Source organism: Cylas formicarius, unplaced genomic scaffold (assembly GCF_029955315.1).
Source record: "Cylas formicarius isolate icCylForm1 unplaced genomic scaffold, icCylForm1.1 PGA_scaffold_10__41_contigs__length_53128322, whole genome shotgun sequence".
NCBI lineage: Eukaryota > Metazoa > Arthropoda > Insecta > Coleoptera > Brentidae > Cylas > Cylas formicarius.
This window is the reverse complement of record NW_026844214.1, coordinates 34,962,224-34,989,997: the sequence shown is the minus strand read 5'-3', so window position 1 is coordinate 34,989,997 and position 27,774 is coordinate 34,962,224. Positions and strand designations below refer to the sequence as shown.

At 32.1% G+C, this 27,774-nt stretch overlaps 2 protein-coding genes across 5 annotated transcripts; both read left to right on the top strand.

Moving 5' to 3' along the window:
* Positions 1-230: 230 nt before the first annotated feature.
* LOC132701958 (LHFPL tetraspan subfamily member 5 protein) lies at positions 231-5,012 on the top strand. The gene is made up of 4 exons (XM_060670320.1): positions 231-587; positions 1,822-1,988; positions 3,597-3,842; positions 4,706-5,012. Exons 1-4 carry the CDS (start codon positions 352-354, stop codon positions 4,903-4,905), a joined length of 849 nt encoding a protein of 282 aa, XP_060526303.1. The 5' UTR covers positions 231-351; the 3' UTR covers positions 4,906-5,012.
* A 5,711-nt stretch (positions 5,013-10,723) lies between these two features.
* On the top strand, positions 10,724-27,519 carry LOC132697677 (O-acyltransferase like protein-like). Of its 4 annotated transcripts, none has more exons than XM_060663233.1 (13): positions 10,724-10,907; positions 11,807-11,958; positions 13,344-13,582; positions 15,479-15,691; positions 15,741-15,828; positions 24,731-24,900; positions 25,001-25,169; positions 25,401-25,594; positions 26,016-26,166; positions 26,303-26,486; positions 26,552-26,694; positions 27,072-27,182; positions 27,323-27,519. In XM_060663233.1, the coding sequence occupies exons 1-13, from the start codon at positions 10,841-10,843 to the stop codon at positions 27,470-27,472; spliced, it is 2,031 nt and encodes a 676-aa protein (XP_060519216.1). In that variant the 5' UTR covers positions 10,724-10,840; the 3' UTR covers positions 27,473-27,519. The 4 variants fall into 4 exon arrangements, with proteins under 4 accessions (XP_060519216.1, XP_060519205.1, XP_060519234.1 ...); XM_060663222.1 differs by having other exon boundaries at positions 10,726-10,907; positions 26,303-26,495; XM_060663251.1 differs by lacking the exon at positions 27,323-27,519 and having other exon boundaries at positions 10,728-10,907; positions 26,303-26,495; positions 27,062-27,170.
* The last annotated feature ends 255 nt before the right edge of the window (positions 27,520-27,774 follow it).

The window sequence follows — 27,774 nt, the reverse complement described above, 5'->3', positions numbered from 1 at the left end:
TCGAAAAAGATCCGCTTTTTAAATAAAACGTAACAATCGATCCTGATCTAAACTCTCCCAATTATAATTTTAAATCGGGTTATGATTAAGAGGATGATACTATAGCAGTTTTTCTGAATGTGGTAAAATGCTCTGCTTAATACCGAAGAAATATTATTTTTCGTAGACAGAAGCCAAGCGACAGTCCAGGTAGCGCATGGAGGGAGTACTTCTTCTGGTTCGCCATGAAGTAGTAGACTCGTAGTCGTCTGAGATTTGTCGACGCGGGTGCGAACATGTTTCACCATATTATTGTATTATAAGCCAAAGGAAATTTTATTTGTGGCCGTTGACATTTAGGTACTCGAAAACATGGGTTCAAAAATTGAATATGTCGATTCTTCGCAAATATATGCAACCAATTACGTACGAAATTCAAAAGCGATTGGAGTGCTCTGGGGGGTATTTACGATATGTTACAATATTATCGTCGTGGTTTCTTTTGTTACTTCAGAATGGATTGGAAACGCGAAAGGCCAAAATCCGGGTAAATTCGGATTGTGGTCAATGTGTGTCGCCGAAGAAAGTAGTGAAATATGTAAAGGAAGGTTAGTACTTAACGGAACAATTTGATGAGACGATACATAATATTATATAAATCCTTAGGTAGGTGTCTATTTTAAGACTAGATATAAATAATGTACCTAAAAGTTTATTAGGTAAAGTATCTCTATTGAACAATAAATGTGCCATACCTAAAAGTACTCCTGTATGTGGACCGAAGTGAAATACATTTTTATAGATACGCGTATTTTAATAGAGACAACTTTGTTTACTATAGATGCTGTATTGGTCGTGACTACCACTAGTTTAAACTAGAATTATTTCTTTCCAGTGCTCAAATTCAAATTTCATCAGTCGTAGGTTTCTCGAAAAGTGTAAATTAAAGTGCGCTTATTTTTGGGGACCTCCAAAACTATAAGAATTAAAAATAACTTTAAAATTTAACATTCAACAATTAAACATTTTCAAACGTTATTTCAATTAAAATAAACAATGTTGAATATTTGAAAAAATATTTTTATGGTGGTCATTTTCATCATTTTTTTTAGTGTTAATTTTTTACAACTAATAGTTTATTCTTAATAGTTTATTCATCAAAAAAACATTCATAAAAATGCGTTATCATAATTCTTATTTTAAAAGTAAAAAAGTTGTACTTAGTTATATGCCCCAAACTGCAGACGAAGCACAATGCTAAGCGAAGATAATGCATCGCTGACACCGCATCAAAAGCGCTATTTATTCGATTGTTATAGTGTAAAATGTGCTCTTAATTATTAAAGCCTTTGTATCGGTTAGTCCAAATAAAACTTTATTTCGGTTTCTGTGTAATAAATGTTTTTAAAAACGCTCTTCCGAATTTTGAACATTTAAGTACTTTTAGTGGATTATTCAAAGTAAATAACAAAAACAAAGTCAGTGGCGTACATCTTTTTGACAATAACATTCGTTAAGATATCTCCCGGGAGGCACTGAACTCCACAATTTTATTCTGATAAACTAAAATTAGCCCTTTGTCATTTTAAATGACGCTTTCCACCTGAGGGTTGGTGCATGTTTTTTAAAAAATTCTGTATATGTGCAAAGTTTTTATATACAAATCTGTAAAATACGTTCGCATTTGAATCTTATGTGAATTACTTTATTAATTATCTATTTTTTATTTGGAGCTTCGACAAACTTTCTAAACAATTCTTGGTAACAAAAATGATTGAATCGGTTATTTTAAAAAATAAAAATTGTACGGATTTATTTCAATATGCTGTTAATTATTTTTAGGCTAGAAAACTTTTTAAACCTATCGAACCCTGCTTTCCAAACATCGGCAATTCTTATTGCATTGGCGGCGTTATTCGCCTTTATTGTAACATTTGCAATGATTCTTTTCTTTTTTTGCCGATCAACGAGGGTATTCAAAATATGCGCCTGGGTTCAGCTTTTCTCCGGTAAGTATTTTTTTTATTTCAGTAATAAGACAACACACAATGTATCTGCTTATAGCCATAGCCATAGTGAACCAGCTCATGATAAAAAGATTGTCAATGTTTTATTGTTTTATTTTTTTCATGGGTTTAATATTGTAATTATTACTGTTGATTAGTTCATCCAAAATTAAAACAATATATCAATCAATTTTCGGTACATGTATAAAATCAAAAATAGAATCTAATTCCGGTGTTACCAGAAATTTAACAGTCAGTGTTACTGCTTGCTTCAATAAAATCTTTTGGCATCAGCGATTTATTTACAACATGCTACGAATTGCACATTTAAAATTAATATTAATAATAACAAGTAGGAGAGTTGTTGCTTCTTTATTGTAATATAAATTAATAAACGTTTATTTTACCGTTTTTCCTCTTTTTTTTTTGTTTTCCACACTTCGTGGAATATAAAATTTGATGGTTTGCTCTTTTTGTAAATTTGTGTCTAAAGTAAGATAACTTTTATATGCATTTAAATTTTCATAACATTTTCCAGGGATGAAAGTCTTAAATCTCTACATTGCAATAAAACAATTTTATACCGGATGTTGGAGAAAATGTGTTAAGTCTCTCGCAACAATTAAATAATGTTCATACGTTCAATTTATAGTAATTTATTGTTAAAGCAGTATTTTCTCATACCACTTATAATTTATATGCTAATAATTTATTAAAAATAACAAAAATAAATCGTTTTTTTCTTATTTTTTTCACTGATTAAGCGGGCGGAAAGTGTCACTTTAAGACGCTACCAATAGTCACGAGTCACTTCGGACATTTCGGGTACTTTAGCCACGGCTTTGGGAGGTATCGGATATTTTCGGTTTATTTTAGATCTTTTGTTTTACGTTTGTCACTTCTTATGGCCATGTCAAACACTCAGTAAATGTATTAGTGCCGATTTGAAAAAGTGTACCCAAAAACTAATGGTTGTTTATTAAGCACTCGATCGGCTCGTGCCAGAGCTGGTGGCGTAATATATTACTTTACTTTATTTGTATATGGTGTTAAAAAAATATGCGTTGGGTGTCTTAGTCCACACCTCTGGTAAACTAAACCTGCAAAATATATTGGATTCGATTATATTTCGACAAATTAAGTACTTTAAGTTGATCAAGAAAAACTAATTTTTAGTGGTGTCGTTTAGGGGCTCATACCTTCGTAAGGAGAGCGTGTGGGATGTTGTACTTAATAAATCAAGCTTATTTTCTTAAACACATTCGTTTATTATATAGAAAACTATATACATTGCACCTTACACAATTCATTCCTCATCGGCCCTTCTTCAAACGTACATAACCCATACATGCAGAGTATAATCGGTCATAGATTAGATAACAGAATAAAGAAAGGCGTTACCCTTTTTGCATTGTATAACAGGGAAAAGTGTATTTGAACTCGTCATATTATTTTTTCGCGTTCTACCAGAATCCCCGACATTTCCTATGTTTTCCCGGACAATCTGTATAGTGTTAATTTTACAACAATGTTAAAAAGCAATTACAGCAGATTTGGAAATAGTCACAAGTTAAGTCGAAAGTGTTTGTTTCGAAATCTCTATTCTTGTAGGTATTGCTTTGATAGGAGGATGTTGCTCGTACCCAGCGGGTTGGGCGGACCTAAATGTGAAGAAAGTATGTGGACTAACAAGCGGCATATATAATTTGGGAGAATGCGGAATGCGATGGGCCTACATATTGGCCGCAATCGGTTGCCTTGACGCAATTGTTTTATCTATTTTAGCCTTTATTTTGGCGAATAGGCATGTTAGTTTACAACCCGAGCCGCAATACGCGCCCGCAAGTATTTTCAAAGGTGGGTATCGTACCGGAATTCCAATTGTAGTGGCTTTAAAATGGTTGTATCCATAAAGCTATTGATATACATATTCATGGCTATGAAATTTTCATACAGAAAAATCGCTTTGACAAAATTCGGCCGAAAAAATGCTAAATCAAAACTGAAAACTGCCATCGCCCTAAGATCTTATTAGTTAAAAGAGATATTTGAAATTGGTTGAAATGATTCGCGCATGCGAACCTACATTTTTTTTGTGGACTTCAAAGGTGTAACTTAACCGATGGTTGTACCATGGATTTAAAAATAACACTAAAATATTTAGCCTGTGGTTGTAATGAAATACGAAGAGACGAAATTTATTAGATTTGAAAAGATCGTTGAAACAAAGTCTACATCAAATACCATTGTTTTATTTTAAATATTCTAATTTAAATATTTAACGCCATTTTGGAAATCGTTTGTAGTCGAAATTTATTTATATTAATAATAAATGTTGCAATATTTAGAAAATATTTCGAACTTGAAGCTGCGGTTTTGAGCAAAAAATTTCTTCAAACTTTTCTTCCATCACCGTTATCAATTTTATGTTTTGGTTTAGTTATCCTTGTTGTTCCTTATATTTATTATATATAAAATCGGAAATCAGTGCCCAAAATATATTCTATAATTATGATCATATAAGTCGGAATTATATTGAACTCTTCTCTACTGAGAACCTTGTGGATAGGTAGAATATAAAAATCAAAATTTAAAAACGCGTCTTTTTGGATTTAGATATTTTTTTCAATTTCTAAAAAAAAAGTCATATAAAATATCATTAGATAATTTTCTTTGAAATAAAAGAAATGATCTTAATAATTACAAATATCTTATTTCAGGCGAAACAAACAGTGCCTTCGTGAGTGATTCAGCCAGCGTAGTCGGTTCGAGAAAATCTCTGAGCATTCGACCGATAGTTATGATGGCACCCGGTCAAGAAGACACCTACTCCCAATTTTCGCAACGAACTATTCCCAGATCAGTACATTCCGGACATTATTCCCATCTTCATTCACTCCATAAAAATTTTCAGCTGTAACTGCAAAATTAAAAAAATAGTAGGATCGTGCAATGATTTTTTTTAACAACCTGACATTATTATTAAAGTATTATTAGTTTTGATTGACAAGGCATGACTTAGTTTCATCGTAAACTGTTTTTGAAAGCAAAAGCAAAGGACTTGACGCCACCAGATTAAAAAAAAAACTGCATTTGTTCAATATTCTCAGAAACGGTTATTAGCTACTTGAAAATATATTGAGATTATTATTTCACAAATGGTAAAACCCAAAAATAAGCATTAAATTTGGCCTGAACTGGCTTGGCTATTATGAACGTTAAATTAGATACAATGTAGGAATTATGAATACTGAATTTAATGAAGTGCAATTTACAAATTGACACTATATGTCTCTCGAACTTTGTCCCTGTCTTTCCATAAATCAAGCGTGTGCGAATGAGTTAATTATTGTTTTCCTTAAATAGCAATACTTTGTTAATTTTTTTTATTCACCGTTTGAAAACCAGTATTGTAGTTTTCCATATATTCACCATAATTCCATGCGAAAATGAATTCAAATGATAATGATATCTTTATTCAGTCTTATTATCACTGTTGACAACTACCCAATACAAAATCCTTGCTTGTTCTACTTTCTACTAATTTAGAGGAAAAATAGAATAGTAATAAATAATGTTATTTTGGTTAATATTCATATACTCGATCCAATCAAAGGCATTTGAAATGTTGTTTTGGTATCTTAACAGTTTCAAAAATTAAAAAAAAATATATCAATTAGCGGAATGGTTTTGGAAACACGGTGTTAACGGTGTTGAAAGCGGGTGTTAACGAAAACTAACCAACCTATAACTTAAAACAAGTGAATAAATTTGATATTTAAAAATGTTATGTAAATAAAATATTGCTATTTTGTGACATTTTGGCGAAAGTAAGATTTTTTTATTATGTATACCCCGTATATTTTGCCATTTTTGTAAATAATATAATAAATGTTCTTTACTCTTTTTTGTTAGCTCTAATAGCTTTGGAGATAATAGCGTTCAAAAATTTTAATATGTCATTTTTCTTCAGGCGATTTAAATAAGAAAAAACATGTTTTGGCAGATTTTTGAGAAAACCATGGAATTTGGACTTTGTAGTAGTTTTATGTGTTAAATTTAGAATAATTTTTATATATATTTTGAGATATTTGCGATTTAAATTAAAAGCCAAACTAAATTCAAACCTTTGGGCGCAATATATATTGTTTCCCAATAAAAAACAAACGCAACGCAAAAGAGATCAAATTTGAGAGGGCGGGAGTTTTTAAGATATGTGTTAAATTGAAAAAAAAACTGATATACGAAAATCTTTACGTCATGGCTACATGATGGTTGTATTCATCATTTGCTTTAATATAAATGATTTTCCTTCGCTTGTCCTTGAAACAATTACACACTGTAATATCCTTTCATCATGTTCTCGATCACGACGGTTAATTTTTTTTTTCGCTTTTTGTCTCCGCCGAACACCGGCTGGCCGGGCCTGCGAATCATTCCGTTTTGTCGTGTTCTTATAAGTCGACGAAATAAATTTGCGTCTTCAAAATGCCAAAATAACCAATAGAGAGAAAAAGCGGGCTTCGAAAGGATTTCAGAAAATTCAGAGTAAACTGCAATGTTTGGAATCCAGCGATTCGACGAGTGTGCCCTCATCTAGTGAGAAATCAAGTAACGTATGGTCTGTTCATAGATATAAGAAAGTGACTAATTGCTTTTGAATGGGATTATCCAAGGTTGGTCATTAACATACAATGCAACAAGATTATTACCTATATTCGGAATTTAAATTCAAGTAAAATTGTGGTCCGTAATAGAAAATAATTTTACACTTACCTGTGTACAATATTCTTTGGTTTGGTATGCTACTTAGTTTAATTTTATTAGCAATCATTCTTATTTAGTGTGTAATACAGAAGAGGGAAGCAGCCAGATTACAAGGAACACTGTTACCACCAGGAAATAGGTTGCTTGAACAAGGTAAATTTTTAGATGCATGGGAAGCAACAATCAGTGACCCAATTGTTCTGAACTGGGTCAAAGAGATACCCGTTCGTAGAAAGGAAAAACAATTGTGTACACCTAAGTCGGTATCTGCTTTTCTTAGAAAATTAAGCATTCTCTTGGTTGCTTACCTAGGCGATATTCTGATTATCTCAATGACAAAAAACTTTAAAGTTCACAACGGATCCATAAAATATTACCATATCTATACATTGATTGTGCCAAATTAGCCAAAACAGTAAAACGGATGAACAGCTGTTCGAAAAAGAATTGCATAACATTTTCAAAAACAACTAAGCACTAAAGAAGGCAAGTATAGACCGAGAAAAAAAATTCGTCAAACCGGTGGTCGGGTAGGTAGCAAGGAGCCCACAAATAGTCAATCAAAATAAATTGTAGGGTCGCCGGCAAAACTGTGTAATGCAAGAGAGCAAATCGGGCGATTTCAATAGCACCCGCGGGGAACATTCGTACCCGTTCAGACAGGTAGCACGCGTTACCGTTTGGACGCCCGCGCTAAAAATTTTTGAAATATTTGCATATCCATTTAGTTATTATTTCAATATTATTTCGCTATCAGAGCCCTTTTCTTCGGAAATGGGAGTACTCACAGCTAATGAGGACTATAGGCAACAAGCAGATTAGGCCGATTTCGAAATAGTTTTGCGTTGACGTGCAATCATAAAAAATGGCTTGACAAGCACCGAAAAGATGAAATAACAGAAAAATTCAAAATTCCCAATAACTGTATTTCCCTTATTCATCCAAAATCAAACAAACATACACACAGTTAGTCTGTGGTCTATCCGCAATCGGGGCAGTAATTGGTCAAAAATTACAAGTGACAGAACAAGCAACTAATACCAACAAATTGAGTGAAGCAGGCAAATATATACAAATATTTACAATTCGCTCTCTGTACACAAAACCCATAAAACACAAAACCAAAGTGTTTCAGAGCGACAACAATATATAACCGTGCTGAGCTTCTCACTAAACACCTCAAATATGAAAATCAATCAATTATTGCTTCCCATTTTTAAAATCGTCTACAAAAGCAGCTACTATGCCTTAAAGTCATCGACGGAAAATGAAAATAATATTCGCATGTTGCTCAGAACTGATAATTGCATTGCAAAATCTTGTGTCAATCGAGGAGGCAGCTTAAAATTTCAACACTTAAACGATGTAACAAAACAACTTTGGGAATGGTGCGAACACGAAATCTTAACAGTGTTTGCAAGCTACATTGCGTCAATAGAAAAATTAAAGCGGGCAAAGAGTGAAGATCATTATCACTCGATACCGAATACGAACCGAAACACCGAATACTAAAAAATTCGGGATTCCTGAAGTAGATCTATTCGCTTCACGAATAAGCAATAAGTGCAAAAGGTGTATTTCCTGAATTTAACTGAGGGGGCTTTTACTTGATGAAAATCAATTTATCAAAATAAATAAGAACTAAAAGTTCAGATTTTCACGAAATTATATATTTTGACATGACAATTGTTTCAACAACACCGTGTCTTTATCAAATGTGATCACATTTGATAAAGACTTTTAGTTCTTATTTATTTTGTGTATTTCCTGGCTCGCCGATCCAATTTCTTTGGCAGAAGACCCTTTCCCTATTCGGTGGAACAAATATTTCTTTTACGCCTTCCTACCTTTTTCCTTGCGCTACTCAAGGGTTGGATAAATCTATTCAAAAAAAAACGCTGGGTATTGCAGTTGCACCAAAATTGGTCTTCTCAACCGTGGTACCCTATTTTTAAAAGACTGTTGGCAGAAAATCTCATTTTTTTCGAACCTAATTTCAATCTAATACTATCCTCCTTCGGGACCAGGCCCACTAGCTGGGGAACTTTCCCTGGTGGCAGAGAAATTATTCGGTGCTCTCCAATGAAGAAAAGTACACTGGACACGACAATATCAACCATGGTCAAGCCACCAGCAGAAGTCACCGACAATCAGTACTCAAGTTATTTCAACAAATATTGGACTCCTGTCATCACAAAGTCAACACAGACCCGCTCTCTTATAACATAGGTAACTGTCTAGAGTTTTTGAAATGTGTATTGCATAGCGGGGCATCTCCTGTTATCAACTCCTCCAGATCGCCTCTAAACTTAATCTTTACCCCCAACGAGGATGATACAAACATCATTTACAGAATTTTAAAAGATTTTGCTAACATACGCTATTACGTGGAATTTGGATCCGGTGCTGGAGGTTTAAAAAACTTGGTATCCATTAAATTCTCTATGAGCATCGTATTACTTACGCACAAAAAACCATTTCAAGCAGCATCCCGCAGCATAAATCCCAGGCTAAAACTGGTCCTAAAGTTAGGTGGAATTGACACCAAAATCTTTTCCGACCAAAGCAGCCGATATACAGCAACTTCGGCTGCTTCAAGACGAGGTGTCAATATTGACTTTAGAGTCGGTTGGATACCATACTTCAATACATTTTTTAGATTTTATAATGGACCTTTAATCGAGCCCTGTTATTGTATATATTATTGTGTAGATATCTACACCGTTGTGAGTTTAATTATTTATTACTTTGGTTTATATTGTTATAAATTATGAAAATACACCTTCAGCTCCAGCTGCAGCAAAATCGCCTTTCACTCTGAACATCTACAGTGTATAATTGTATCAAGGAGGAGCGAAGAAAAATTGAAAGATTACTCGACTTACCTGGAAGATTAATATTAATTTTCCGAGCTTGTCCGTAGATACAATTACAAATCCATCCTTTACCCAGCCAGCCGGCGTTCGGCGGAGACAAAAAGCGAAAAAAAAAATCGTTTTTTGCTTTAAACGTCGTCATCGAGATGATGAACGGATACTACAGTGCGTAATTGTATCTACGGACAAGCACTAATTTATTGTTTCAAAGGGTTTAAAAATAAGGCTTCATAAAAATACTTTTTGTTAATTTTCACAATTTTTATTTGTTTGCTCGAAAACGAAACAAGACAAGAAAACAACTTAAAAGTTAATAACAAAAATTCTTAGCAAACTTTATAATTTTTATCTAGTTAAAGCCAAATTAGTCCTTTGTCATTATAAATGACGCGACCATATTTCAACAAAATCTGGCAAAAAATATTATTACATATATAAATGTAAATAATGTAATAAAGTCATTTTTTATTTTAATATTCACCAAGGTGCATCTTGAAAACATTTTCGGACCTACGTTTATAATTTTTTTTTATATTTTTTAACAAGGAGTCGTCCATGCATTATAATCTAGGTCTCTATCATAGTGAATTAAATTAAATTAAAAACCAAAAAATTTACCCCATTGTCATCGAAATTTTTTTTCTTGAATATCGTCATTTAAACCATTAGCTCTCCTTCTCTTCATCTAAATCTGTTTGCGTTCCTGCTCTATGCTTAAAGCGTCTTACAACTTACCCAAAATAGAGAAATCGGCAATAACTAAATCAAAAATAAACAATTATTATAATTTTTTGTGAGTTAGTTTTACTGTGAATACCCTCTATTTTCTTATCATTGAACAAAATCTTATTTTGATTCATGTTGCTCTAATATAGCTGATAAGTTATTAGTTATAATAGTAAATAGTTTTGGTGTACCTTTTTTTATTTTAGTTCTCCAAAAAAACCGTTTACTTTATTTAAAAGATATGTATTTTGAGATGTATATAGTTCGGTTTACTATAAAGGGTATAATTACAAGTATTCATCGGAACAGCATGCCACAAACACTGTTTAGCTAATTACTTGATAAATTTAAGTATTTTATAAAAGACGCAAATTTTCGTTACATGGACGCAACGTTTTAATTGATGTCCCCGCTAGTACTGCGACCACTTTAACAAGTTATTGTTAATGGCAACAGTACTTGCACAAGTCATTTTTTTCTGCTGAAATGAAATACCTCTTCATAGTTGCTGTAATTGTGATTTTTGGTATAAGTAAATCTGTTCAAGTTACGGGTAAGCGTATTTACGATAAATATTTTATAATTTATAATTCCAATTTCGCCGAAGTCTCGTTGTGAAATGTTTTTACCAAGTACACTTATCGGTTTAATATTTAAAGCCTCTGCAGCTCACCAAAAATCAGAATAGATAACGAAAATTATTTATATGCTAATAGTGAAATAGTGAAAATATGCTAACCAATATTTTAATAATATAATATTTAACAGCTTATCATAAAAAAACAGAACCGTGTCTGACTATCGAATTCGCAATAGGGTGAGTAGCCCCTTTCTATTTATTCGTGCTGTTTAACTACATATACACTTGACGCAGTAGGAAGTTGGTTTCCATTAGTGTTGACGTTAATGACATCACGGGGCTGTTCTAGAATTAGTGTTAGATTGTAAAACTTAGTTGGCCGTCAAAGGAGTGAGCAGACTCGATTGATTTTCAATCTCGGAGTTAAGCATTCGCTTATGTTGTTTGCAGGATTGTAGACATTTCATAAATCTGCTTTTCTATTTTCCTTTGGACCGTACCATTAATATCTCTTACATGTAAAATAATTCGGAAAAAAACATCAGTAAACATTTTTTTACCTAAGTACAACTCAAAAATAATCTACACAGAGCTGCACTCAAAAACTTCTTTAAACTAAACATAAAAGTAATTTCAAAATACCATCAAAATATGATAAATGAAATTTTGCACGTAAAAGTGATAGCTTGTTTATTATTTAATAAATAATCAAATAGGTAAGTTATGCTTTCTTAAGTATACTTATACTCAATGCTTGAAGAAAATTGCTAATATTTTGTAAAATAAATTTTTTATAACAGAACTACCACTAAAATATTTATTAGTATCATCTGAAAAAAACAAATGTTTTCTAACGTTGTTCTTCGTTGCAGACCAGCAATATGCATCGATGCCGGATTTATTTTATCTTGATAACTTTGACAAATGCATGTTATATGGGGACCGTGCATTGTTTTGCTCTTTTAGATATACGTTAGAGCCTATCGACGGTCAAAACGTCTCTGAAGTGTGGAAAATCATTCAGGTATATAATACTTTTAAAAAAACATTATCATATTTATGCATTTTCAATAATATTGTAATTGTATATTGTTTCATTTAGTATTCGATAATATTATTTACGTCAAATGCTGCGTGACTTATTTACATCGTAAATTACCTTAGATACGAAAAAATTTGAATCGAAAAATTCTCGATACCTTCCTAATAAGTAGAACAAAATTATAGCTTATTAAAGTTGAAGTTTGGAGTTTTGTAATGCTGACCGCCATTCTTTGTGACACTTTCGACAACATAAACAATAGTATATTATGCAACAAGTGCGGTAAACGAGGATAATAAACGAGCTTACCAAACGTGTTGCATACTATACTTTTTCTACGACCGTTAGTTTTTGAATACATTTTTGTAAAACAACACGAATACATTCACTGACAAAATTGACAAACGGTACAATTCAGGGCGAAATGTCCGAAAGAGCTCGTATATAATTAGCTATTTTACAGAAGGGAGAACAAACAAATTAATTTTCATTTAAAAGATAAGATTGCTAATTACAATATCGAAATCGATTTTTCACGCAATAAAACCGAAATAGCACATATATATTTTTAAGAAACTTTGACAATTTTAACTATGAATGATATTCTGTTGTTCCGTTTTAAAAGTAGATATTTATTTTTTAACGAGGAACTAGTGGGTAATGAAGAAAATCGAGCAATCGGAGATTAGGGAGTTGTACCTCAAGGCTCCGATCAAAAACCTAAAGCCAGGTAGAGGCGATCCAATTTCTACATGTATTTCTGTATGTATTTTTTGTGTTAGAAATTGGAAGGTACCTTCTATCGAATTCGTATTAGAGAATACGGAAACTAATATAATTATTATATATTGAATTTTATTCAGCTCTTCAACCAAACATCATTTCTCTCGTTTCTAGTGTTGGGATTATGGATTTTCCTTATGCACAAGTTGTGCGTCGTAAAAACATTTTTGCATAAAGTTTAGCCACGTGACATTCACAAATGCTAAAAAGTATCGTTTATTGTATTAAAAGTTTAAAAACAATATTTAAAAACAAAATTCCCCCAAAGTAATCAAAAATCGAAAAAGTTTGCATCGTTTCTACTATAAAAAAAACTGCCAGTTAAAAATACTGCATGTATGTATTTCTACGAACAATTTTGATCTGCTAAAAATTCTCGCATAACATGTAGAAATTGCATTGTATCTACCGGGCTTAAGAGCGAGCCTAAGAGTTATGAGAATTCTTTCATTTCAGTGTTGTGAAAACTGCAACCTTTAAATTCTCTCAGTAACCAAGATTACCTGTAAAAGTGTTAAAAAGTGAACATCAAGTTTAATTTGTTTGAATTAATCGCCAAACGATTTTCATCGATGCTGTTTTAGAATGTAACAAGTCATATTGCCAATTACCAACACAACCAGCTTAGACACCAAATTTGCGTAACGACTACGTGTCATGATGTAAGGAAAGCACATGAAAATGATCCTACATTGAAAAGAGAACTTGAAGATTGCTACAATAAAAAGTACACCGAATTAGGTTTAAAGGGAACGATAAAAGAACTTTCATGTGAAACGGCTAATTCACGATATTCAGTTGACTGGCTGGACATTATCAGCGGGTAATAATTATTGTTAGTAAAATAGTTGTCTCTATACGGGCGCAATATCGGGATTGAGAAAATAATTAAAGCTACGCAAAAAAAAATAAAGAAATGCAAATAGAATATGTCCCAGTTTTAATGGTTTTACCAGTGGAGTCAGTCTTCTTGTGAAAAGCACAAATTTTAGTATAAGCTCACGAAAAACTGTGCAAGGCAATTTAATGTTTTGTGACATTTTATTGTTCTAATAACTGCAACGGCATAGACCCGCAAAAAAGCTTCTTGGTCGTTATCGGGTTGCTCTACTTTAGTTTCTTAGAAATCGTTAACACTGCGGTGAAAACGAATCGAGGTGCATTTTGTTTACTGACAATTTTATTCTGAGGCATGATAATTCAAAAACGATGTGGATATTCCTGTCTTGGAGTGGTCAGCTTTAAGTTCAGATGTGACGCCAATTAAACATGTTTGGGACGTACTTGGGCAAAGAATACGAAGTCGTGCTTGTGCTTCTTTAACTTGAAACGAATTGCAAGCAACCATATTAGATATATGGAAACCTCCACCATCTGATTTTTAGCATGCTGAGGAGAATGCAGTCAATTATTTCTCCACGTGAAGGCAACGGTGACATCTATTATTAAAAATATACCATTTTATTTATAAATACGCCTCAATTTTCATTAATTTGAAGATCACATTGGTACAATATAAATCTGTATTTGTGAGTTTTCCTTATCACATATACTGTTGTTGATTGTTAAAAATGACTTAAAACATGTTGTTTTGTTATTAGAAGAATAAAATATTACAAAACATTAAATTGTGTGTGTGGTATGATAAACTGGTAACTAAACATTTGTTTTTTAATAAAACATTCTATAAGTCTAATTTCATTAGAATTATCATGAACTTTTCAAAAATATGTAGCGCATACTAGCTACTTCAAATACAATATTATTAAATATCTTGAATGTTATTTTTTTGTGTTACGTTTTATCTGTCAAATAGTCGTGACATTTCGTAAGTATTATTTTAATTTCTGTCTTGCCTTCCTTCCGTTATGGGTTGTGTTAACCCAAAGTTCGCCAATTCTGAAAAATTTGAAATAATCAACAAGTTTACTGTGACTAGCTTTTCATAATGTGTTATGTAATTTACGTAAAAAGTCTATTTTCCATGATCTACTCATAAAAACAATAAAATTAATGATATGTCGTTATTAAATTAGAACAAAAAATATTCAGATTTTCCCAGTTTTTAATGCTTTATGACAACTGTTTCGGCAACGCCGTGCCTTTATCGAATACCATATTTTAGAAATAAAATATAAGTTTAGTTTATATCAAAACATTTTTTATCTTTTCTATAAGTGAAATCATAACTAAATTACAAAGGGTATCTAAAAATGAAACAATAAATCATCCTATATCTAAGAATCCAAAATAGCTATAACATTGTCATTTGCGGCACCTTTCATTTAATAAAAAGCCGCTCTCGTCACGAAATTCCCTACAGGCTAGCTTTATTAATAATGAGGTACACCCTACAACCAAAAGCCGTACATAGCAGAAAATATAAGGAAAAAAGTTTTTTCTTGTGGCATTATTGTACAACAATTTTTTTGTTTTTGTTGTTTCGTATTTGAGAGATCACGATACATTTTTAAATGCTAATGATATGCAGCTGCCAATATGGTTTTTTTACTTTATTTCAATTTATTATGGAAAAGATACCCCAATATGCTCCAATTTGGCAAACAAAAAAATAACGAAAATGACAAATTATTAAAATCCACGATAATTTTAATCAATATTTCAAAAGTTAAGCTGAGAGTAATCATTCAGAAAATGAAGGACATCTGTCCTTACTTTTGTTCAAAATTTTACTCGAATACTTTCTAAAATTTTGCAGAATATTTTTTATTTTGTACGCGTCGTTTATATTGTACGCAACATTTTACGAATCGGTGGCAAGGTACAAATCGCCTGAAGAGTATAGACGGTTAACGAGTACGCCAAAAGGCGTCATCTTGAGTTCCTGTTCTTTGGTTAGGAGCTGGATAAAACTAAAAACCGTAAATTGGACCCCAGAAGTGGAGAAGTTACGATGTATTCAAGGTCTAAGGTGAGTCTAATATTTTCATTTTCTGCGTTTTAAAAACAAATGCTTGTAGATTTTACAACATCGGTTTGGTTGTACTGTCACATACGGTGTTGACATATTTAGCAGTACCCACTTCGAACACAAAATATCCCGAAAATGTAAGTTTTCATTATTTTTTCGCTTTTCCGAAGTTTTGTAATAAACATTTTATAGGAATACCTCTCGTATAGATTGCTATTTGCTAGTATAAACAGAAGTTTAACCAATTCAACCGGGAGTACTAGCAATATTTTTATTTTGAGTTGACATATCAAGATCTCAACATACAAAATTTGTTTTATAGACTATTGGTCTCTTAGTTAATGTTTGCTCATTCAAAAACGAAGTGGTTGACTTAGTATTTTCAGCAGCGCAATATGAACAATAAAAAAAACTGCTCGTATGGTATATTTAGTTTCTGCAACGGTAAAGCTTTCGTGTTCATTTAAAATCAAAGAGAAATTTTGTACTTCCTTTTGAATGTGTATTTAAATATGGGACGTTCTTCTGCATACATATTAACGTTTTGCGCGAGTTACGTTTGTTGATCAGAGAGACACTTTTTTAAAAAACTTTAATTTGCTTAAAGAATTTTATTGTCGTTAAAAACGGGAACGATTTATAACAACAAAAGCGAGTTGACTGCCTGAAGTTAAGAACAGAACTACTTCTCCTGTCTCAAAATTATCTTAACGTTAAGTTGTATACAATTACATAAACGGAATAAAGCGATATCTAAATGCACACTGTGCGATTAAATTATACTAAGGTAAGCAGTTTATTGGCATGTGACTCCTCCCCTCATAAGTGTGAGCATCCCTGCTGAAGGGGGTGAACCGTGTCCGTCGGGTATTCTTCATCTTTAACCTTCGTGTGATCCTTCTTTTTAAAGACGATAACCCTGTAACTAACATAACAGCAAAATACAATTATTAATACATAAAGGATTATTGTCCAGATGCTGACATCTCTTGTTCTAATAGGGTTGGTTAACTCTGATTTCTTGAGTCTGTAGCCTAAGGGTAGCTCGAATCGTGTTCAGGTCGTCCAGTTGAATATCATCTAAGACGAGTGGTTCAATCTTCGACGTCGGTCTTTCCATTTCTAGGGTTGTAAAGTTTATCGACGGGAGTTCAATATTTTTATGTCGAATCTTTGATTCTTCATAGATTTTTATAACAGTTCCTTCTAACTTTATTTGGCACTCTCGCACCAATTCCAGTAAATACGGACCTTCTAGGGGAATACTTTCTTGTTCCTTGCCGCACGTTTGAACGCTAACAGTTTTTTTCGGAGACACTATTAAAAATTTATTGTTCGATAGTTTCGGGATCTTGCACTCCGACATTATCACTGGGAAAAGTTTATAGTTTGACACATTTTGTTTAAATTGGAGAAGATGAACTTCACAAGGTGATAACTTATTAATCTGTGTTGGATTACCATTATTACAAATAAATTCTCCTTCACTAATTTCCTTACAAGGTGTGTTCGTTAAGATGTATTTATTTTCACTTATCACTAGGAATCCGGCCATGGGAACGATTGCTTTGTAGGAATCCATTTTTATAGGCAAGGGGATTAATTTGAAGTAATTGTAGTTTTCGTTTTCTGTTAACGGGATTTCAATAATAAATGTTATCTTATTCAGTTTTGAATAACCCTTTATATTACTTACTTTTTCAAAAAGAAGTATAGTCTCAAGTTTAGATTCAAATGGCAATTTATTATTTTTAGTTAAAGTCTTTTCAATTGTTTTCATTTCGTCTATCAAGTCGTGTGGTTCAATTAAAGGATTATGCAATGTGCCTAGTTTAGAGAATGTTATTGATGTTTCTAAGTTATCCAAAATTTGCAGAATAGTTTGATATTGAGTCACAACTTGCGAAATTACCATTTCTATAATCAAAAAGTTAAAAGTATTAATATTATGGATATCTGTTTTCTTCTATTAGTAGTAATTTACTTTCTAGCATAATTTGATTATATGCCAGTGAACTAACTGTTTTATTAAATCTATTGATCGAATTATCTAGGATCGAAATCTGATTGATGATTAAAGATTTAATTTTATTTTGATTAGATGACAGCGTTTCAATAGCTTTATCATAACGTTCGGCATCGTCGTTATCCAGGTTGCCAGTTATAACTTTAATAATAGAACCTAGGCCATTAATAATTCCACGTTTTTCTCTACCTTGTTCTATAGTATATTGAGGATTTATTTGTGAGATTCCAAGTTTGATTTTATTTTCTAATGTAGTTATTAAATGGTATGAATTATAAAATTCTATTTTAAAGCCAGCACTATTATTATGCTTTTCGAAAGCTTCTCTTAATTTTGTCGCTGAGTTAGATATATAATGATATTCTTTAATTAGATTTGTTATATCGAAAATTTGAACAAATGTCCAGTGGTCAATTTGGTTTTGTGCGTTACCTAACTTAAAGGGGAATAATCCTGGATTATTCTCAATCTTATGAAATTTGGGGTATCTTTGTTCTGCCATCAATCCGCAGTAGAAAAGGAGGAATCTGTAACAGAAACAGGTTTCCTTAGTTCCTTTATATGTGTTATTTCCGTTTTATTTTTATTATTTTTTATTTTGACTTTATTATTAGGTAGAATTTCGACAATTTCGAAAGGTCCTTTAAATTTATTTTCTTTTTTATTTCTTCTATCGTTACTTTTATAAACCTTTTGCCCTATTTTAAACTGGAATTGTTCTGGTCCTTTAGTGTATATAGTGTGACTATAGCCGTATTCCATAGGATTTGTTTCGTTTTTAAATCTATTTTTTAACAACCTTAAATGTTCTAATAGCGTAGACTGGAAACGTTCTATTGGTGAGTTACTTTCGTGATGCCCGGGGGTAGTAAAATGAATATATATTTTATGAATTTTTAGCAGTTCTTTTACTGTTTCGTTATAGAATTCGGTACCGTTATCAGCTATAATTTTTTCTGGTATTCCGTAGAATGTAAAATAGTGCATTAAAGAGTTACAAATTTCAATTGCATTTTTGCTAGTAATTTTAAATGCTTGCCCTAATTTAGAAAACTTATCAATTATTGTTAAGTAATTCTGACCGTCGAATTTAAAAACGTCTATGTGTAAAATTTGAAATGATTTGCTCGGGGTTTCTGTTAAAGCTAATGGACTGTAAGGTTTGTCTCGAGCGTATTTTGCGACCTGACATATTTCGCATGCATTAATATAATTAATAATATCATGTTTCATTCCTGGCCAATAATAATTCTTTTTTAAATGCTCAATAGTTTCTATAATACCTCTATGATTTGTTTTTCCCTCGTGATGAAATTTGATTAGCATTATCTGTTCTTCCTTTTCCCTAACCGTATTTATTAATTTTGTGCATTTAATGAGTTCTAGTCCTTTCTCATAAAAATATTTACGATACACATTATTAAATTCGCTATACTGGGTGTTGTCGTGAAAGTAAATATAAAATTTAGTTCCTAGAGATGTGTGTTTTTTCAATAAATCTAGAATTAAGGTTTCATTATGTTTTGGAATTTTTACTTCCAGAATTTTAAGTTTTTGGAAATCGTTTTGACTTATTATTAATTCGTTATGTATATTGGGTGTAACAATTATTTGGTGTGATTTATTATTTATAATTTCGTCCAAAATTCGGATTCCTTCATTTGTTGCTTCTTGATTACTGTCAGAATGTACAGTATCTATTAGTTCGACAGGGGTTTGGTGATCGATATTTAAATTTTGTTGGTTTGTACTTGGTGCTATCGGGTTATCGTTTATAACATTTTCGGATAAGTGTCGTAAATAGTCAACTATGTCCTCATTTCACTTTCAAGGGCGTTAACCTGAATTCGCGATAGGGCGTCGGCGTTCGCGTTTAATTTTCCTGGCTTATAGATAACTTCATAATCAAATTCTTCGAGACGAAGTCGCCAACGTACTAACTTACTATTAGGTTCTTTTAGATTAAAAAGCCATGACAATGGTCGGTGGTCTGTATAGATTTTAAATTTTTTTCCGTACAAGTACGGCCTAAAATGTTTGCAGGCCCACACTATTGCTAGCAGTTCTTTCTCGGTTGTAGAATACTTAGTTTCACTATTGTTTAATGTTCGAGAAGCATAAGCCACAGGTTTATCATTAGGAACGTCTCCTTGGGAGAGCACTGCACCAATAGCAAAGTTACTAGCGTCGGTAGTTAAGTTAAATGATTTTTCAAAGTTAGGGTATTGTAGAATAGGCGAGTTTATTAACATGTCTTTACAAGTTTCGAAAGATTGTATAAATTCGGGCGAATGAATTACTTTCGCTTCCTTTTTTAGACAAAGAGTTAGGGGTTTAGTTAATTTTGCAAAGTTTTTAATAAAGCGTCTATAATAACCGAGTAGGCCTAAAAAACTTTTAATTTCTTTTTGAGTAGTGGGTATTGGGAAGTTCTTAATTAAGTGTATTTTATCTAAGTACTGAACTTCCTTCCTAAGGAACTCCGATTTATCAAGTTGTACCTTTAGATTAGCTTCTTTCAAACGATTAAAAATTTGTCTAAGTCTTAGGATATGTTCTTCGAGCGAAACCGAGAATATAATTATGTCGTCAAGATAGATGGAACAAATTTCGTTATGTAAACCTCTAAGGATATTGTCCATGACCCTTTGAAAGGTGGCTGGTGCTCCTTTCAAACCGAAAGGCATTCTTTTAAAATGAAAATGTCCGTGAGGTGTGGAAAATCCGGTTTTAGAAACATCATTGGGATCTACCTCGATCTGGTGAAAGCCAGAAGCTAAATCCAAAGTGGTGAAATAATTTGATTTACCTAATTTATCGAGAATATCGGCAATGTTTGGGATCGGGTAACGATCATCGATTGTTCTGTCATTTAACTTACGATAATCAATTACCAGACGCCATTTTTTCTTTCCCGATGCGTCAGTTTTTTTTGGGACGATCCAAATTGGGCTAGACCAAGGTGAATCAGAATGTTCTATAATGCCTTGTTCGAGCATCCTATTAATCTGAGAGGTTATTTCTTCGCGATGTACTTCGGGAAAACGATAGCTTTTAGTATAGATAGGGGTCTCATCTTTTACTTTAATTTTATGTTTTATTTTATTAGTAAAACTAAGAGGAATTTCTTCGCAATAAAAAATGTCTCGATATTCTAAGCATAATTTTCGAATTGTATTTTTTTTCTTCTGAATTACAGTGACTTAATCTAAGGTTTTTTAAATTTTTTTTCAAAATATTATCTTGGGAAGTGCTTGAACAATTTTCTTCAATCTCCATTTTATCAATAAAGTTTTTTTCTGCTATATTAACATTTCCGATTTCTAATGGACCATTAAAATTAATTTTCACAGGGTTTTCGTTAGAATTAGTGGCAATAGTCAATGTGAAGTTATTTTGAATATTCACTAGAGCTCTGGGTATTTCTACTTTGCTACCTAAGTTAGTATAGTCCAAGATACCTAAACCATCGGATTGGTTTACAGGGACTTTTATTACTTTTTGGGATCTACCGGGTACAGTTACTGAATTTGAGAAATTTCGAAACGGTTCCGACCTATTATTTTGTATGGGTTCTTGTGTGTTTTCGAAAATCATTGGTATTTCAGTTTTTGTGGTTCTTAACACCTTTTTGTTAAAGTCGATACTTGCGTTTATTTGTTTTAAAAGGTCGGCACCTAATAAACCATCGTATTTTTCGGAAAATTTAAAGAGATAAAGTTTTATAATTTCATTTGTTTTGAATATTTTAAACGCTGGAATTTGTAATACCTTATCATGTTGAGAAATTGCGTGGGCAGTTTTGATAAAAAAGTTTTCAAAAACAATGTTCGATTTAAAATATTTTTCTGCAGTTTGTGGATTTATTAACGATCTAGAACTACCTGTATCTATTAAAAAATATGAGTTAATTTCTGGGATATAAATATATGGCAAATCAAGTCTGTGGTGGTTTATATCAATTACGTTTATTGATTGGTATTGATCTGTTAGGTATTGTTGTTGGTAGAAGCATCCATTTGAAAATTTTGCTCATATGATTCGAAATTATCGGGTTGGTAGTCGTAGTATTCGTATGGATTAGCATGATAATCCATATAATTTGGGTCGAAATCGGTTTCATGTAGATTAGCAGTATAATCTACTGTATTTTCATAATTTTCAATTGTTGGGTTGTGTTTTCTTGTATAGGGGAATAATTTAATTCTGATGTCGATTGATCAGGAATATTACCATTACTTTTCACGGATTGTGCAAATAATTCTTGAGCTACAAAATTAGGTTTCGGAAACATACGTGTATTTCCTGAGCTCGTATCCATAGGTTCTGGTTGATTATTTTTCGGAATATTTTGGTTTCTAGCGGTTTGATTTCTTAACATTGCACTTGCACGTTGATTAGCAAAGATCGGATGTTGTTGATTAGGAAGTCTATTATATGGTTGCCAAGTCTTGGTTGATTCTGTGACGGCCTTTGAAATGGTCTAAACATTGGTTTATAGTTTGATTGGTTTTGATTTGGCATTTGAGGAGTTTGATTTAGAATATTTTTAAAATTAGATTGGTTATTGTGAAAATTTTGAGACTGGGGGGGTCTAAATAGGTTTATTGGCGTTCTCACAAAGTTTTGATTCATTCTTGGTTGCGGTTTATACATTGTATTAGCTAAATTGCTATTATGACCTGTTTTGAAATATACGAAATTTTCTTCTTCAGTTACATAGGCCAGTGCTTGTTCTAAATTATCCGGATTCTTTAATCGAGTTACTAGTTGCAGGTAATCCATTAATAAAAGTTTTTAATGCAAAATCGTCATAATGTCTAATTTTAATATTTCGTTCATTTACTTCTTGAATTTCTGAACTCAATTTGGAAAACAAAAGACTTCTAGCATCCTGGATTCGCATGCCGAATTGGAGAGGTGTTTCAGACTTTAACGGTTTCATACTAATTAAATCTTGAATCAAACAATCAATACTTCTCTAATCACTAAACGTTTGAATTAAAACGTTCTTAATTAATTGCCAAGAATTTAGTTCACTTCGGCTACAAATCAAATCAGCGGCTCTACCACATAATTTTCTTCTAATTGCATCCAGAATTATTATATTTACATTATTTTGATCTGGTGCATTACGACAAGCTAGTAAAAGATTTTCGCAAGAAGTAACAATTCTAATTAATAATGTCGGATTGCCATCAAATGGAGCAATGTTATCAGTTTGGAATCTTATTAGAGGAATATTTAATGCCATTTTATTACTTCGAGATGTATTATCAAGTTGTTCGTCTAAGCTAATGTCTAGAAAATTTCGGATCAATTCGTCTATACTATAGAAAGTTATTGACATAAAATAGTACGAAGGTAAAATTGAGGTTTAAACGAATCTCTTATAACTACAATTACTACACTAACAATGGAAAATGGGAAATTGAAATATTCGACTTACAGTGACGGGATTTTCATTGCTTGGTTTCTTCGACTGTTTGTTTGTTTCTTTTCTTCTTCCTAGCCTAACGCCTATAGGAACCGGAGATGTGTTCTAGCTCCCAGGTCTTCCTAGTCTAATTTGGACGAAGTTGGTCCTGTTCCCTTGCACACAGTTCAGTCCGGAGGCGATTTTTGTCCTCTTCGAAGATCACGATGTACTAGTGTCTCTTGACTGTTCCGAACTTAAATTTACGGTTCGTCGATAAATCGCTTCGGCGATTTTTGTCCGAAATTTGCGAAATTACCGAAAAATCCGCTCCGACTGCGCCAGTTACGTTTGTTGATCAGAGAAACACTTTTTTAAAAAACTTTAATTTGCTTAAAGAATTTTATTGTCGTTAAAAACGGGAACGATTTATAACAACAAAAGCGAGTTGACTGCCTGAAGTTAAGAACAGAACTACTTCTCCTGTCTCAAAATTATCTTAACGTTAAGTTGTATACAATTACATAAACGGAATAAAGCGATATCTAAATGCACACTGTGCGATTAAATTATACTAAGGTAAGTTTATTGGCATGTAACTCGCGTAACATCAAGGTCCGTTTGTATGGCCCTTAAAGGAGGAAAAAGTATTAACTTTTTGGTCGATCGTAGGAAAAAATATTTTGTTTGTAATGTTGTCCTTAGACTAGGTGTCAATATTTAAAGAACGAAATTTCTGAGTCTGTTTTCTTTAAATAAAACTTCATCTTCACTTTTGAAATACACGTGGTAAAATTTTCAAAATAAATCGGTTTTTAAACAATATCTATAATTTATAATAATAGTACCTAGACATGGTGATAGAATTCGTTATACAAGAATTTATGCACTGGTGGTGTTTAAAAAAACATCTTTTATTAATTATTAATTTTATTTGTCAAAATATGCAAATCAGATTCCTCACGAATAGTGGAAAATAACCTGGTTGCCAATCTAAAGCCAATTCAATTAATTCAAAGATTTAAAGCAGAAGTAAAGAGAATCATCCTCGATCTCTCACCATACACAGTGGACGAGTTTGTTGCTGGATTGCGAGGGCCGTTTAAAAAATTTTAGTAATTATGTCTGTGTTTGTCACAAATTTTAAATGTAAGCCTTATCTATTGGGTTAGTTGATTTTTATCTATTTGTATTTTACTTTATTTTTTTCATATTTAATTGATCGCTATTGTTTACTATGAGACGATGCTGAACATTATGTAGTGCGGAAGAACAAATAACGCATATCATTATTATTGTTATTATTATTATTATAATTATAATTATTATTATAATTATAATTATTATTATAATTATAATTATTATTATAATTATTATTATTATTATTATTACAGAGCAATAAAAATTCCTCTTGATTCATAAATACTTGTATAATAAACGCTATTATTATAAATTATAGATATTACCAAATAACCGATTTATTTTGAAAATTTTACCACCTATATTTCAAAAGTTAAAACACGTCCTCCTAAAAATTGACATTTAATCCGAAAGCACGCTGTATAGATGTCTACTTATAATATAACTAAATTTTTAGATGCACCAATCGAACGGGGTGTTATTTTTCTCCAGTGGCCCACTTTGTGTAGGAACCTTTTTCTTCATATCCTCATTTCTGTTATCTCAATCTCTCTTTGAGTATCTCAGTGACAAAAAAGGGATTAATATGAAAATGTATATTTTCGCCATGGCAAACCGCTTTTTTAGGTAAGTTGCAAGGTTTTAACGAATTTTTTTTCCGAAGATTTTAATTTGACAAATTTAAAAGGGTATATTTAGGTCTGAGTTTAGTTTAGGTTTTTTTTAGGTTAGTACCAACAGTATTTTTTGTAGTTTTGTTCCATGCTACATGGTTGCGTCATTTTGGTGCCGGTCCGTTTTGGCATGATTTTATAGGTGAGGAATTTCGAAAATGCCGCAAGAATGGGTGGTCAAATGTGTTATTCCTTAACAACTTTGTCGATAAATACAACATGGTAATTATTTTTATATACAATAGTTTTTAACTTCAAAATTTTATATTTTTTGGTATACGGTAAGTATTTTACTTATTTATCCAAAGACAAGTACATTAAACTAGTTAAAATACGGTACGGGATTATGTATGTTAGAGAATCAATTACTTTTCCTTAAATGTGATTTTGGCCACAGCAACATTAGCAAATAATGGCATACAATGTGCTATTTGAATGGGAAATTTGCTTTAGTGCTTGCCGACAACTTGGTATCTGGCATTAGACACGCAATTTTTTGCGTTTGGGATACTTTATATAGGCTTCATAAAGAAGTACGAAAAATACGTCTGGCCCATACTTGGAACAACCATGCTGTTGAACATGACCGCCACTTTTCTGCAAAATTTATATTACGATTTTCCAGCGCTTATATTTCCAACAGCGGAGTAAGTAATCATTGGTGTAACCCGTATTGTTACTATAATTACCAAAACTTATTCTAACTACAGTGGTGTTTGTTTCACTCTAAGCTTAAAATCAATAGCAGCATATTAATTCGATTTGCAATATTCAGTTCATAGTTCACAAGAAATGGCGTTATCTCACTTTATTTCGTTTTATTTGCTCTATAACAGTTTTTTTTAATACTTAAGATACTTTACCATACCTAAAAAGTGAATTAAATGTGTTGACTACTAGATTTGTTTGTTAATTTATGCTAACAATTCGTATAAACTAAATTTAAATTGAGGACAAAATTGGTATGTCATTAAGTATACAATTTTCACCAGAATTTCGATTTTTTTTTATTTAAGCACATACAACTCGTAGTAGAGCAAGTCATTTTATGTTAATAAACTTTTGCAGACTTCAGTACAAATTGGAAGGACTTACACATAATTTTCAATTCTATACTCAGATAGCCGGACACATCGGTAATTTCGGGGGCTATCTTAATGGCATTGGATTTGGATACTACTACCAAAAGAATAAAAACAAAAAAATATTTAACACCAAGGTACCGAATATAAATAATAAATGCATACTTAAGCACAGCATTATATTTTTGCGTCCATCTCATACCTATTATTGGCACATCTACACCTTTGCCGAACACTTTTGACTTGGTATGTAAATATTTTTGGTATTTTTAGTTTCGCGTCTTCGTATGGTGGATGTCAACGTTTGTGCTTGCTCTGAGCTATATTTTCATTACAAGTTTGATCTTCTTTAGATGGTCTGTGGAACGAAGTCCACGGTGGGCTTCTCTATACGTAGCCGTATCAAGACCCTTATTTACTTTTGTAATAGGAATTGGCTTACTTGGTTTTACAGAAGGTGTGGGGTGTAAGAAAAAAGTAAATTATTCAGATTCGCATAAATATCGACTTATACAATTTTAGGGCTGGCACTCAGAGTGCTTCAATGGTCACCCTTGTATGTTCTTGGAAGATTGAATTTTAGCGTTTACTTAATACACTTGTCATTTGCACTAATTAGATTAGCATATTGGCGATACCCAGTATATGTATCTGATTACGTGATGGTAAGTAAAATGTATGCGCCTAGTCTCGGTTAGAGATTTGCTATAAAAAAAAGAAAGAAAATCATATAAAGGTATTCGCTAAGAAACTTCTCGAAAGGGCACTGACACAATTTTAATCTTCTATCGTTTTTTTCCTTTGCTAGTTGTACTATTTGTATTTTATTAGAAAACAAACAACGCCCTTGACAGTATAATGCTTACTTCAAACTATGGTACTGGGATTGGCATCGGGATATTTTTTTAAATATGTTATTCAAATAAATGCTAAAAATATTCAAATTGTGTTATTGTCAAAATACAAAATAAGTACTTTTTTTTTTTCACAAATTACCGCTTTTGCTTCTTGTTATAATAGTTGATTTGATAGATTTTTTAAGAGGTATTTTGAGGAAAGATCACAAATAACAAAGAGAATTTGCTTCATCCCCGACGTTTCAACTTTTTTGCTACATCTTCAGGGCCTACTGGAAATGGTTGGAATTGTCACAGTTAGTAGCAATACAATTATTTACCAACATAATTTATCCAAGTGTCGTAATTCAATAACTAGCAAGTTTTTCTTTTTATTTATCTTTTTTTAAACTTTTAATTTTAAGTTAACATATTAATTAAACATTTCGATTTCTAGGCTACAACTTTCTTTTCGGATATGGTTGTTAGTTACATAGGAGGTGCTGTTCTTACGCTGTGTATTGAAATGCCGGTTGCCGAACTGCAGAAACGTTTTTTTAGCCTGCCGGAGAAAGAAAAACCTGAAACTGAGAGCAAAGAACAATAGTTGAAGTGTTATTTTAGTCAATAAAAAATGTGTTGAACTTAACGAAAGTTTATTTTTTAGTCATAGAATTTCCAGTAATTTCTCAATTGGTAAAATCTTTCTATTTGCACCGTGCGATTGCGATTATGCTTTTTCTTGGAATTTTCAGATCGATGTGCTTACTCGTGCTTTCTTTTGTTTAGCTTGGGTTCTGGAGCAACAGTCTACGCGAATCCAATGGTGGGTATAACGCTTACGACGTGAATTGAAAGCAGCTAAAAAAATTCTCGTTGTACCGGGTCTATACACTAAAAGTCTTTTTT

Coding starts and splice junctions, on each gene's coding strand:
- LOC132701958 (XM_060670320.1), top strand. CDS start 352: ATGGGTTCAAAAATTGAATATGTCGATTCTTCGCAAATATATGCAACC. Junction 588..1,821: donor AGTGAAATATGTAAAGGAAG/GTTAGTACTTAA, acceptor AATTATTTTTAG/GCTAGAAAACTTTTTAAACC. Junction 1,989..3,596: donor CTGGGTTCAGCTTTTCTCCG/GTAAGTATTTTT, acceptor CTATTCTTGTAG/GTATTGCTTTGATAGGAGGA.
- LOC132697677 (XM_060663222.1), top strand. CDS start 10,841: ATGAAATACCTCTTCATAGTTGCTGTAATTGTGATTTTTGGTATAAGT. Junction 24,901..25,000: donor ATGGCAAACCGCTTTTTTAG/GTAAGTTGCAAG, acceptor GGTTTTTTTTAG/GTTAGTACCAACAGTATTTT. Junction 25,595..26,015: donor CTTATATTTCCAACAGCGGA/GTAAGTAATCAT, acceptor AAACTTTTGCAG/ACTTCAGTACAAATTGGAAG.